General features: G+C 56.2%; 1 protein-coding gene across 2 annotated transcripts in view; it reads right to left on the reverse strand.

The window, feature by feature from the left end:
* The window catches only part of ARHGEF10L (Rho guanine nucleotide exchange factor 10 like), an 80617-nt gene that overhangs the window by 21182 nt on the left and 45049 nt on the right, over positions 1–14386 (reverse strand). For both annotated transcript variants that reach the window (XM_023219828.2, XM_023219829.3), the window contains exon 17: positions 10967–11115. In XM_023219828.2, the coding sequence (XP_023075596.1) occupies positions 10967–11115 (149 nt within the window). The remainder of the gene's footprint in view (positions 1–10966; positions 11116–14386) is intronic.

The following is a 14386-nucleotide window of genomic DNA, read 5'->3' on the forward strand; positions in this document are numbered from 1 at the left end:
CACCCACACCTGCCCCATACCTGCATCCACACCTGCACCCACGCCTGAACTCATGCCCGCACCTACACCTGCACCCACACCTGCATCCACGCCTGCACCCATGCCTGCACCTACACCTGCACACAAACCTGCACCCATGCCTGCACCCACACCTGAACACACACCTGTACCCACAACTGTACCCACACCCGCACCCACACCTACACACAACCTGCACCCACACCTGCACCCATACCTGCACAGTATCTGCTCAGCACCCATTTGCCCATGCTTAGTCAGAGGGGACATCACCAACATCTTAAGGCTGAGACTCTAGGTTCCCCTTGATGACAGTGTGGGGGTGGTGGGGAGGCCACAGGGCGGGATGGCTCAGCCAAGGTGGTTGCCCTGCTTCCCACATAGGCTGTGAGAACTGCAGAGAAGGATGGTTCTCAGTTTCCACAGGTAAATCCCCATCCAAGACTGCTGGGCAGTGGTGGCTGCATGAAAGGTCAGAAGTGTTGTGACCAAGACAAAGCTGGGACCAGCCCAGAACAGATAAGGCTGGGAAGGGGGAGTAGGAGAGCTGGGGTTTCCAGGCTTGTTCAGAGCCCCAGCTCCCAAGTGGACACTGCGCAAAAGACTCAAGCCACAGTCAAGAACTTATATGATACAGACACGTGTTGCTTAATGACAGGAATAATGCTGTTCTGAGAAAGGCAACATTAGACAATTTTGTCATCTGATCATAGAGTGAGCTTACACAAATCTAGGTGGTAAAGCCTACTGCACACCTAGGTTATGCTGTACAGCCTGTTGCTCCTAGGCCCCACACCTGTACAGCATGAGACTGTACTGAATACTGCAGGCAACTGGAACACAATGGTATTTGCCAATCTGAACATATCTAAACATAGAAAAGGTACATTAAAATGCGGTATTGTAATCGTAAGGGACCATCATAATACGTGTGCTCTGTTGTTGACTGAAAGTCACTATGCAGCATGTGACTATATTAATATAACTGACCAATTTCCCTCCCTCTCACACGCATGCACAGGCATCAGCTCACACTTCTCGGGGCCCTCCCGCTGAATGCCCTCCAGGGAGCCGGGCCCACCACCAGCCCCGCTCTCACTCCCCTCCTGGGTTCCTTCCTGGGCTCTCGGATCAGTGGCAGGTGTGTCTGCCCCATGGCTGGGCACATGTATGGGGCTGACCCGTATCCTCTCCTGTGGGTGAGGCTTCCTCATTGGGGCACCTGCTCTGCAGGTGCTGTCACTGGGCTGGTGTCACCACCCACTCTATGAAGCTCCCTTCTCTCCCCAGGTACCTGGGAGGAGCCAAGAGCCCGGTCTTCACCTGTGGTCAGCAACCCCCATCAGGGCCCACTGGTCATGTGAACACTATGGGCCAAGGGTGGCTGGAGCCCTGGAAGGCTCAGAGTCAGGCAGAAGGGAAGAGCTGGCGTGCGAAAGAAGGGAGATTTGGGGGAGAACGAAAGCGAAGGAGAGAGAGAAGCCGAGTCAATGCCTGCATTTGCACTTCAGGACAATACAGAGAGAATGAGACCCTGGCCCTGCTCACAGATATTTTGCCATCTGGAGGGAGGACGGTGTGGGCAGAGCACACCCACAAGACCCAGTGGAATACAGGGCCGACGAGGCAGGGGACAGCAGACCAGGTGGGGGCTTCGGAATCAGAGGCACCCTGAGAACCTGGCTCTACCACTGTGTGGTCCCGGGCACCCTGAGCGAGTCCTGTGACCACAGTGACACAACAACTGCCACGTGGTGCTTCCTCCCACCAGGCACAGCCCTGGGATCTGCATGTACATGGGGCTGCTTAGTCCTGGGGCGGGTTCTATAATTATGCCCCATTTTACAGGAAGGAAACTGAGGTCATCAGTGGAAAAGCCAGCCAACCCAGCCCCTGAGCCCGCACTGACCATCATCCAAGCCCACTCAGACAAGGTATGCAGGGGTAGCCGGGAATGTCTCCTGCAGAGGTTGCCTCGTGTGGACCCTCCCTGCAGCCCGACTGCCAGGCTCACAGAGGACCATTGCTTAGCGGCCACTCTGCCTGAGTGTGCATTAGGCACTAACCTACACCCTCTGCACGTGTGACCTCATTCATTCTTCCCAACCACCCAGGGAGGGAGCCTCCCTAATTACACCCAGGGCCTGGCCTCCACTGCGTTAAGCCCTCAGCCTAGTGGCTGACATTGAGCAGACCCATGTCCATGGCTCTATTTGTTCCTTGCCAAGTTCCAGAAGGACTGAGCAGTTGCCCCTTGGACATCTACCCTCCCCCTCTCCCTGCTGATGGGCTCAGAGGGGAGGCGGATGTGGAAGAGACACACAGAGTGGAGGGGAGGTAAGGATCAGGGGCTGGCTGCTGCCAGCTAAGACTGGGGGGTGACTCACAAGGACAGGACTGCCCCTGCTGTGCCAGCACCCCTTCCTCACCTCCCGTCCCATATGTCCTCTCCACGATGTCTGTTCGTCCACCTTCCCTGTACCGGCTCCCTTTCTCCTCCAGGTTCCGTCCTGCTCCAGGTCAGGTTTCATGAAGCCTGTTCCCTGAGCCATCAGCTCCCAACTGGTTTTTAAAATCACGAAATCTTTTCATCACCTAAATCTTCTGGTTGGGGGAAACCAAGTGCTCGACGCAGGAAAGATCTGAGCTCCTCCAGGTGAGGAGAGAGGGGCCTGGAGGCTGACCCTCAGCCATCTACTGCCACACGAGACATGCCTTGAGATGCTCTTCACCCCCTCTGGGCCCGACTTTGCAACCAACCAACTTATTTCTGACCCCTCCACGGAGGAAGGCCCTATGGGGTCCCAAACCCACCCCTCCCTCCCATGTGTCACAAACTTCCTGAAAGGGAGTCCTTCTGAACATCTAGCTTCAAGCCTTCATGATGCTGGAAAACGCTCGCCTTCCTTGTGAACTTGTTCTTGTCGGAGCCTCCTGGGAAGTCTCCACAATCTTTAGAAAATCCATTTCTCAAGTTTTGCTTGCCAGCTTTTAATTTAAAAAACATAACAGGGTGACAACCTCAATGACACACACATTAACAAAAAAAATTAAGACAAACTGCCGAGCAGAGCTGACTCCACGCAGTGATAGGACGCGAGACCCTGCACGCGCTGGCGGTGGCCCAGACCCCGGGCACTCCTCCTCAGCAGCTCTTGGGCGCCAGGAGGGCCTGGTGCATCTTTTCACCCTCACGCCAATTTGCATACCATTACCCAAGAAGCCCTGCGCCTGGATTTCTCTTCTGCAAATTCCCACCCGTTTCGTGTCATAAATAAGATAGGAGACAGAAAACTAATACAGCCCAGTGATGCATTATTCATGCCACGTCACACTGGTATGATAGATTTACAACAGCTAATACATGCAAACTAAGTTTAGGCACTAAACATGAAAATTAGGGGTGGGGAAGGCGGCGGGGGTGGGGGGGGGGGGCAGAGGAAATCAAGGGTTGTTGGTGTCCAGGAGCCCAGAGAAGTTTCTTCTCTGTCATGCTTAGGGACAAAAAGCATGAGTGCCGGTATGAGAGACCAGTGCAGCAGCAGGAGGCGTCAGCCGCAGAGCAGATTGCTGACAGCACGCGCTTCACCAAGCACCTTCGTGCTCCGAAGGTGGTAAAAACCAAGCCGGTCAGCTGTTCCGCAATGCCCCCACCACACTTGGGGAAACACCACAGACACAGCCCATCTCCCTAAGGGCTGCCCTTCTGGCCTTAACCACCCTTTACTGAGCACCTGCTCTGTGTCAGACCTGGCCTTGGGCCACGGGGATACGATGGTAACAATGGGAGCCAGTCAGGCCCGGTCCCACCCTACTCAGCTTCGGTCTGGTTAATCCTATAACCGGCCCCAGGATGTCAGCACATAGCTGTGGTGTGTGTAGGAGGTGAAATGGTCCAGACAGGCTTCTCCAAGGATGGGAAGCCCGGGTCTAATGGGGGAGGGGCTATCCCAGTTAACCCCACCACAGCCGTGCAAGGCAGGAGCCGGGCCTGGGGTCCAAATGCTGATGCCACCCGCCCCGAGTTCCAGCACTTTCCAGGCAGGACCCAGGCCTGCGCTTCTTGGAACTGCACCAGGAAGGCTGAAAATCTGCTTGGGGGAAGGGGGTTGCCATAGAAACACCGCAAGGCTAGAGTGGGGGCAGGTCCAGGCAGGGCTCTCACCCTCGAGTGACACAGTTGTCCATCTGTCCCTGGCTGCCATCCAGGCAGGGACTATCCCCACTGGCCACAGACCCTGTGGACAAGCCCCTTCTATGAATTCCTCCCTCCCCTCTCTTGGGAGGGGCCTCTCTGCCCTACTTCCTTGAAGGCACAGTTCTTCCCAGGACACTTCCCTAACTGCCCCAGCGCAGAAAGAATGCCTAACCCCAAATCTCACCTTCCTGCAGAGTCCTGCGAGGACCCTGCGACTGCCCTGCAGAGGCAGCTCCACCTTGGAGGAGGAAGGTGCCAGCACACTCACCCCTAACTGGCTGAGAGGCTGCACCCTGCCCGGCCCTGGACTCACTGGTTAACAAGGCAGTGAGGCGCCGTTTCCATGGTGCTTACATCCCAGTGGTGCAGACAGACAACTGCATTCAAGGAGATAATTGCAGAAAGTGACCAACACTCTGAAGACAATAAAGCCGGGTGATGTGCTGAGACCATAAAGGGGTAGGGATGACTCAGCTGGAGCAGTCAGGGTGGCTTCACTGATGAGGCGGCAGTTAAGCCGAGACCCAAGCTACAGAGGAGCCACACAGGAGGGGAACAGTGCTCCAGGCAGAGGGAACAACAGAGGTGAAGGCCTGGTGGTGGGAAGGAGCTTGGCCTGGTGGTGGGAGGGGGCCAGCATGGCTGCAGACTGAAAGCAAAAGGGCCTGGCTTCTAGTACACATCTCCATCTATAAAATGGGCCCGGCGGGTCACTCCTCAGCCTTGAGGAGATCCAATAGCATAATGTGTATTCACAGCCCAGCTGGGTCCCCAACGCCCCACCCTGTCACTACTGTTGTCCTCCCACAGGCCAGGGTGGCAGAGACCCCAGCCCACACCTTGTCAGGGAGCAGCCTTGCAGGGCACCGGCCCTCCATGCAGCAGAGCACACCCTGTGTGCCTCAGGCATGCTATCAGCCTGTTCCCAATAAGTTTTTTTAAATTAAGATGCAACAATCATCCCACAGCCGGCTTCCCCCTCCAGCGATCGGTTACAATGAACTCCAGACGACTGGATTAGACTTTGAAGGCGGTGTGATCTAGATCATGAACGCAGAGGACGCGGTGTTGACACGGGCCCTGGTGAGTGACATTATTATTTACCAGGCCTCGCTTCTGCCTCTGCTGGGATCAAGGAGCTGAATAAGCAGTTGGTGGGCAAGCGTAAAACCCACAGACAGACCGCGGGTGCCAGCTCTGCAGGGGATGGTGGCATGAAACAGGTCAAGGCGGCCCAGCAGGGACCAGCTGGACAAAGCGCAGAGTCCAGGCCATGTGGGCCTCAGGGAGGCAGTCCTCAGCTCAGGCGCCCCACCCCTGGAGGCCATCTGGCCACTCGAAGGCTGCCTCTGGCCTGGGCGTTGCTCGCGGTGCTTTCTTCTGGCCAGAACATCACTTCCCCCCTTCCTTCATAGTCGCACACCAACTCACCTGCATAGCTGAGCTCGGGGATCCTGACCTCCAGACAACTGTCTCCTGCTCCTGTCCTGCCTCCGGCTGGGTGTGGCACCCCTCTCGCCTCCCCCGGGATCCCGCCTACCCTGGGCTTTCCCTGTCCCTGGTCTCATAACACTGGGCAGAAGCTGACAGTCCCAGCTCTGTCTCTGCACACTGGACTCCGAGCTCCTGGACTGCTGAGCCCACCTTGCTCATTTCTGTGCCTCCAGCACCTCACACAGAAGGCCTGGAATTGGGAGCCCCTGCTAGGTGCCAGTGATCCAGGCACTGTGGAAACAGAGATGAACACAACACCGTCCTCAGCCCAGAAGGCGTCATGGAAACAAGAGGAGCTCCCGGGAGTTATATCTGACATGGACAGAAAGCTTCGGGTGCCCAGGCAGTCCAAAGGAAACTGAGCCTTCTGCCTACCAAGGTGGATGGGTTAAGCACAGGGGTTAAAACTCAGAATGTCTGTGTTCAAATCCCAACCCTGCCTCTTCTAGCTGTGTGACCTTGGGCAGGTTACTTAACCTCTCTGTGCCTCTGTTTCATCTGTAAAGTGGGAATAATAGTATTTATCCGAAAGCGTGATTTGAGGATTAAATGAGATCCTACAGGAAAGGTGCAAAACTTATTTCTGGTCCAAAGGAATTGCTCGATATACATTGGTTTGGATTACTTCCTGAGGGTGGGAGGAATCAGAAAAGCCCCTTAGAGGTAACATAGTCCTAGATTAAGCCCCTGTGTTTTCACATTTGGTCCTGGGCCATGCCAGCCATACCCTCGGCCAAAACACATGCCTGAGTCTCCTGGCGTAAAGCACTGAACAGCTCCAAGAATCTCAAACCCCACAGGGGTTTTCTCAAGCCTAGGGCAGATTCTGCCGCTTGGCTGCCAGCAAGGAACGCCCTTCCTCTGAAGGTAGGCGTTCTGCTGCAGACGTCGCATGCGAGGCACAGCCCACAGGTGCTGAGCCCTAGGCACACATATGAGACCACAGCCAGTGAGAGAGCAGCAGCAGCCCAGGCTTCAGGCGGCTCCCCCAGGCCTGTCTGGCCATGCAGTGGCAACTGTGGTGAGCATGGAGCTGGGCAGCCCAGGAGCAGGTCAAGCAGTTGTTAGCAGCAACCAGACGGAGCCATTTCCAGATCTCCAGCGCCAAGGTGGAGCCGGCTTCCCCTGTATTCCAAGCAGCAGGAGCATGGCTTTATTAAATATGCATGGCGATCACCTTGTTACTGTGCCGAATGATTGTACGTACTGAAGGCAAGCTGCCCGCACCGCGCAGCGAACAGAAACTTTTCCATTTTCCTGGTTGTGGACAGGGGCGCGTGCTGGCCTCTGCTGCAGGGGCTCCCTGGCCACCCCTTCCTCCATCTCACCTCCCTCCAGTCAGCAGCCCTCCTGATGTCCCCTGAGGTGTGAAAAGCAGGTGAAAGGCCATACTGATCTAAGGGTCTAAAGACCCTTCTTTAGAGCAGGTGATCCAGAACTAATCTTAAATAATCACAGCCTCAGGCTATAGCCTGGTGGCCACTGGGGCCCCAGGGATGGTCACGCCAGAGCTGAGCTCTGTGGGCTGGGAGTGGACTGCACTATGGCTGGCAAGGGGCAAAAACAGGTGAGAGCCAGGCAGGGCCTGACCCGGGCCCCTGTCCTTCCCTTCACCATCTGTCCCGTGCTCCTGGACGGCTGTCGGCAGGAGGAAGGCCGTCTTCTAGTGAGACGAGAGGATGGCAGACCTGCAGTGTGGGCTCCATGCCCCACAGCCACTGATGACACCGACCCCGGGAGCAGCTTGATTTTCCAAATCAACGACATACACAGCAATGCAGATTTAAGATGGGTAAATTATTACAATGACAGCAAATAATGTCCATCCAGCCCTCCCCCTTTCACTTGAATGTCCTCAGTTTGTCCTCCTGCTAACTCCCCACTGGTACTGTTACCATTCCATTTTACAGATGAAATAACTGAGGCCCAGGAAGGCTCCATGTCTTATTCAAGGTTGCATGGCTTGGCAGGGGCACAGCTAGGGTCCCGTCTGAAGCAGGCTGCTCTCCAACTGCACACCTCTAAGGGGGTAGGGTGCCAGCTACCCAGAGTTGGAAGTGGCCGGGACACAGGCAGGGGGGCTGCCGTCTTCAATGATGCCTCCCCAGTCCTCCCCACTCCTGAAGTCTCAAGTGCTCCTGAGCTGCCAGGAGAGCCTGGGAGGAGCTCCACAGGCCCAGCTCACAGGGGCAGCTCTGTGCCCTGGGGCCCTGCCACTCACATCTCCCCCGCCAGCAGCCGGCAGTCGCTTCTCTGCTCTTGCAGGCCCCTGCCTGTAGTTTCTGGATTCCCCTCCCTCCAGATCCTGTCATCAAAAGATTCTTCCTTGGAAACGCCTCTTAGTTCACCCTGCCTCCTGTTTCCTGAGCTGCCTCCTACCTGGTGCGTCCCAGTTCTCCTACTGGCAGCACTGAGAATGTCCTCTGGCCAACAGGGGGCTGAGGGCCTGCACCCTCTCATTCCCTTCTCTCTCTGCTCTCGGCTTCTTCCTGTCTCAGGCCCTGCTCCCCCAGTATTGAGAACAGGGACTGGGTCCCCCTCATCAGACTAGAGGCCCTCAAAAGGCAGGCTGTGCCTCCTCCATGAGACTGGAGGCCCTCCAAGGGCAGGCTGTGTCTCTCCCCCTAGACTGAAGCCCCCACTCCAAAGACAGACTGTGTTTTCCACATCAGACTGAAGGTTGCCCCAAGGGTTGGGTCTCCCTCAACAGATGGGAGGTCCCCAGACCTGATCTGTCTCAGACCCCAGTTGGGCCTCCCTTCCCTCTCACACCACTGCCCTAAATGGGTGCCCAGCACACTAGGCCTACAGGCCGAGCACCTGTCCACCAGTATTCTCGTGGGCTGAGTCAGACCCTGTGCCAGGGGGTCCACAGGACACCGCTGGCAGAGCAGTCAGACTTGCTGTGAGGACAGTGCTGAGACACCTGGGGGCTGCTGGGAGAGGCAGGCCAAGGGGTCAGACATGTCCTTCTTCCTGGCTTGAGACCCAGATGGCTCAGGGGACCGGGGACAGCTAGTTCTCCTTGCTCACCTTCCTCTCAGAAGGCCGAGGAAGTGCAAGGCCCTTGGAGAAAAGAGATGGGGTGGGGTGGGCTTGGGGGATAGCAGGAAGCCCCCCAGCATGAACCAGGGGCTGGGAAGGGATGGGGTGGGGTGGGCTGGGGGTAGAGCAGGAAGCCCCCCAGCGTGAACCAGGGACTGGGAAAGGAATCTGCAGCTACAGTTTCTCCAGCTGTTCTTGGGGGAGAAAGGGGACCGAGGAACCGGGAAAGCTAAGGCAGCAGTTTTCCCTCCTGTTGGTGTCTCACTGGCCCTTGGCCCAGCCCTGTAGTACCAGTGAGGTCAAAGGTCCCCAGTTCCAGGTCCTGGCATGAGTCCAGGACATGAGGTTGGAGCTCATGCTGCCCAGGAAGGGTACCCGGCCCAAGAATCACCAACAGCCCCCAGGCCCCTGCTCCTTAAAGGAGCAAAAGCTCACCCGCTGGTCCTGCACATGGCACTGCCTCTCCCTCCTGTCTAAGGAGCTGGGCTGGGTAACTCCACCTCCCCTTCCCAGCACCCAGGAAGAGCCACTGATCAGTTATCTCCCAGGCTGGCACTGGCCGGGTACCACAGCTCCCAAGCATCATCTTACTCCTTGAGAGAGAGCTAATTTTATGTGTCAACTTGACTGGGCCACGGGAGCCCCGATATGTGGTTAAACGTGGCTCTGGGTGTGTCTGTGAGGGTGTCTCCGGATGAGATTAGCATCTGAATGGTAGGCTTAGTCGTGCACAAGGCCCTCCCAGTGTGGGCGGGCCTCACCCAATCTGCTGAAGCCTGAATGGAAAAGGCTGAGAGGGGAGAATTCGCTCCCTGCCTGACTATCTTCCACTGGTTCTTTCCTGCCTTCAGAATCACGCTGAAGCATCAGCTCTTTTGAGGTCTCGGGTCTGCCAGCTTCTGAACTGGAAGGCACACCACCAGCTCGCAGGTTTCCAGGCCTCCGTATTCACACTGAACTATGCCGGCAGCTTGCCTGGGTCTCCAGCGTGCTGTCCACAGATGCTGGGGCTTCGCTGCCTCCACCACCCCATGAGCCGACTCTCTATGAATGAATCTTTTCCTATGTACATGTGTATACATATACATGCACATACACACACTCACATATGTCCCGTTGGTTCTGTTCCTCTGGAGAACCCTGACTGATACAGTAAGGAAAAGGATTCCAGGGATGGGACACTTATTCCCATTACAGACTAGAAGCCTCGTGCTCCCCGGGGGCCAGCACAGAGGCGCCCAGGTGTAAGCCGCAGAACTGAAAGACAATCTGGTTGGTCTGGCTCCAGCAAGCCAGGGAAAGAGGCGGGCCGCATCCCTGAGACTCAGCCTCCAGTCTCAGAGCTCATTCATAAGGCCCCGTGCCTCAGTTTTCCCCTTTGTCAAATGAGAGTTGTGTCATCTGGAGCCCAGCCCTGATCATCTGTGCTCTTAAGATCCCAGGACTCCACTTAGTGTTTCTGCTGTTGAGTAGCTGATTCACGGCTGCATGACAGAGAACTAGGTAGGCAAATGAAGACCGCCCCTCATGAGGAAGCACCCTGGGAGGGTTCCACTCCAGGCCAGGTGGCGACTCATCGCAATCGATAGTCCAAACAAATCAAACATCACCAAAACGCCTCTTGGGGAACCATGCTGAGTCTCCCGCCCAGGATGGACTGCAGGTGTGGTCAGGTAAGCGGGCAGTGCTGCTGGTCAGAGACAGGCATGGGCCTAGGCTGAGCCAGGGACGAGCCCCCTAGACCAGTCCCTCATCCTGGGGGCCAAGGCGTGGATGGTGCTAGAAACAGGGCAAGGCAGGACCCAGGCAGCCTCTCCCTCCATGTGGTTTGAAGAGCCCAGCGGATGGCTGTATCCACTCTGGCCATACCCTCAGCATGGCCTGGGCTCCATGGGTACAAGTCCTGGGTATCAGTCCAAGGACAGGGACCCCAGTCCCACTTCCACAAGCAGCAACCAACACAACTCAGGATCCAGGCCACAGTGCAGTGCGGCTGGGCGCTTTCTGCTCTTGGTAGCCTTGGCGATGTGTGGCAGAGGAAGAGGTCAGGCCCAATTGGGACCTTGGCCCCCTCTGCTTCCAGACAAACTCTGCCCAATCGATCCCTGAGAGGCCACTGGGAGCTGAAAGCAGTGCCGGGGTGGACGTAAGAAAGGGTCAGCAAAAGGGAGGCAGGCCTCCAGGGCCACAAGCCAAAGGATAGGGCAGTACCTGAGGCTGGAGGGTGGTGGCTTCCAGGACAGTGACCCGGGGCCCACAGCTGGCCCACACAGCATCCTCCAGGCTCAACAGGGTGCGGACAGGCCCAGGCCCCACAGTCAGGCACACGGGAGGGCTCTCCAGGTCCCACAGGACACCTCCTGCAGGGAGAGAGGGGAGGCAGGTCAGGGGCCAGGAGTGGCAAGCAGGTCCCCCAGGAACGCAGGCCAGCAGCAGGGGGCTCAGCGGGGCCCCACACACCCTCTCCCCGCACTCCAGGGCCTTTCTCTCTCCATCCAGCTGGATGGTGGCTGTCCTCATCTGCCTCCGACTCCCACCATTCATTTCCCACACCCAGCCACACCTACTCTCAGATTTGTCCCTTCCTTCCTCCCTCCCTCCATTCTCTTTCCCCCTTCCCTTCCCTGCCTCCCTCTCTCTCCTTCCCTCTCTCCCATTCGTGTAGTAAGCACCTACTCCACACCAGGCCATGCACTGGGTGCTGGGAAGACAGAAAGGAATCAGACACAGGCCCCACCCTCAAGGAAGCCCTTCACTGGCCAGAGCAACCAACAGGTTAATCAACAGTTATCACATGACATGCCAAGCACAAATGAGCAGGCCTGCACAAGGGTCTTGAGAACTGCTGAGATGGACGGAGCTAATTCTGCCCCGGGGGACATCCGGGAGGCTTCTCAGAAGAGGCAGCATGATATGGTGGAAAGTGTCCTGGACCCAGAGTTGGGAGACTTGGGGTCTAGCCCTGGTTCTGCTACTACTAACTTGCTAAGGACCTTGAGCACATCTCTACCCTTCAAGAGGCCTCAGTTTCCCCATGTGTAAAATAGGGTGAGGAGTTGACAAGATTGTCTCTGAAGACTTTTCCGATGCTATAGCTTATCCAGACTGAATCTTGATTTCTCATGAATCTTTTGGCCGACTCCAAGGCACTTCTGTCAAATTTACCAAGATCTCTTCCTCCTCCAGAAACACCACTGCCACCAGGTGAGGTAGAGGGTGTTTTTTGTTTGTTCGTTTCTTTTTGTTTTGAGACAGAGTCTTGCTCTGTCTCCCAGGCTGGATTGCAGTGGCACAATCTTGGCTCACTGCACGCTCTGCCTCCCCGGATTCCAGCGATTCTCTTGCCTCAGCCTCTGAAGTAACTGAGATTATAGATGCCCACCACCATGCCCGGTTAATTTAAAGTAGACACAGGGTTTTGCCATGTTGGCCAGGCTGGTCTCGAACTCCTGACCTCAAGTGATCCACCTGCCTCAGCCTCCCAAAGTTCTGGGATTACAGGCATGAGCCACCGTGCCTGATCCAGAGGATGTTCTGAGAGACAATAAATCTCCAGTCTGTCATCCCTGAAAACCAAACAGACCTAGGAGTCTGGCCCAAGCCAGGTCCTCCCCTCCCCCGGGATGCTGAGCTCACCCAAGAACCATTTTCTCTGGCAACCAAGCAGTGCGTGCCGAGATTGTTTTTTTCTCAGAAGTCACACCTGATGCCACACAGAACCCTGGTGGCTGCCCTGTCTTGTCAGGGTGCCAGGTAGGTAAAGGGAGTTGAAGGGGAAGCTGGGGCCCAGCCTGGAGCAGCCTGGGCCGTGACACACTCTGGAGAGATAGGCAGCAGTGGTGGGGGACTGAGAGACAGGACACAGCTAGCTGTGAGCTTGCCAATGCCCTGCTACCTCACCTGCCCTCCGCTGGGTCCCTGATACAGAGCAGCCCATCACAGGTAGACCCTTCCCCTCTGAGCCAGCTGCTTGGTGGCACGATGGGGCACAGCCGTCTCCAAAGCTGGAAGGGCCCCAGGGTACGTGATGGAAGCCACTGCTGGGGTGTGGTCAGAAGAGCCAAACTAGATTCCCACCCCCTCCCCGTCCTTCCGTGTCCTATCCCATGCTTTGCCTGGTCCCAGTCTTCCCTCCCTCCCCTCCTCTTTCCCATCTATAAAACAGGTTCCTCTTCTGCCCTCACGCCCTACTTAAAATGGGCAGACTCCAAGCTCAGCTAAGAGGCAGGGGAACAAGGACTCCCCTCAACTTCCAGGCACACAGAGCGCTCTGCCCAGCCAGCCAGCGTGAGCACAAGGGAAGCAGTCAGAGCAGGGCAGTCCTCAGCCCCAGAGCTTCTGTGTGAACTTGGACAGGGGGCTTCGCCTCTCTGGACCTCAGTTTCCCTCATCTGCACACTGGGCATGATAACCACACCTGCACTTCTCCGGATGTTGCAGGGAGTCAATAAAATACGCAAGAATATTTATCTGGGCACACAGTCAGGGGCCTTGACAGCAGTTCTTACATAGCGTTCTGTATCTGCACACCAGGCCCTCCTTCCTTGAATTACTTCCTTAACTCCCAGCAAGCCTGTGTGGTAGATACTATTATTATCCCTGTTCATAACAGAGACAACTGAGACACAGTGAGTTTAAATAACTACCCCAATTCACTCAGCTACAAAGGAGTCTATGCTCGTGGCTCTTACTGTTTGATATCATTTGCCACAACACAACAGTGTGTGGAAGCAAGTGTTGAATCCACTTCACCAACGTGACAGCAGTGACCTGTGGAGCTAAGACCTTGCACAATGGGTTTTGAACTTGGCTCTGTCTGACTCTGGGCCTGGCCTGCTTCTCCAACCACACTGCCCTCTCAGGTTTCTGAAGGGCTGTGCAGCTGGGCCTGGTGTCCAGGAGGGGCGAGTGACCTGAAGGCGGCCAGGCCTCCACCAGGGCTAGAGCCAAGAAAATGCAAGGCTTTGAGCACCCCCCAGTGGCCAGAGGTGAGTAGTGTTCGTGGCTGGAAGCTGGTGTCTCATTAGGCTGCTATGGCTGAGATGGGGGCTGGGACCCCTCCCAGGGACAAAGCAGCTAGGGATGGTGAGGAAACACCTCCCAAAATTGGAAAGGGAGGCTCTATCCAGCAGTGATAGCCACCGGAGCCCTTGCATCCACTCCCCTGGAACAGAGTCTCGTTATGGCAGCCTAGGGTAGGAGCTAGGGTCAAACCCTGAGGACTACATGAATGCCCGTTCCTGCATTTGCGGGGAGTCTCCGGAAATCCTCTACGAAGTCCTGACTCCAGGGCAGAATGATGAACTGTGATGAAATTTAATAATGCTAATACTGTTAGATCAAAAAGCTCACAAAGGCCGGGTACAGTGGCTCACACCTGTAATCCCAACACTTCGGGAGGCCGAGGTGGGTGGATCACCTGAGGTTGGGAGTTCAAGACCAGCCTGGCCAACATGGTGAAACCCTGTCTCTACTAAAAATAAAAAAATTAGTTGGGCATGGTGGTGTGCGCCTGTAATCCCAGCTACTTGGGAGGCTGAGGCAGGATAATTGCTTGAACCCAGGATGGAGAGGTTGCAGTGGAGCACCACTGCACTCTAGCCTGGGCGACACAGTGAGATTCTGTCTCCA

This window comes from Piliocolobus tephrosceles, chromosome 1, assembly GCF_002776525.5.
Source record: "Piliocolobus tephrosceles isolate RC106 chromosome 1, ASM277652v3, whole genome shotgun sequence".
NCBI lineage: Eukaryota > Metazoa > Chordata > Mammalia > Primates > Cercopithecidae > Piliocolobus > Piliocolobus tephrosceles.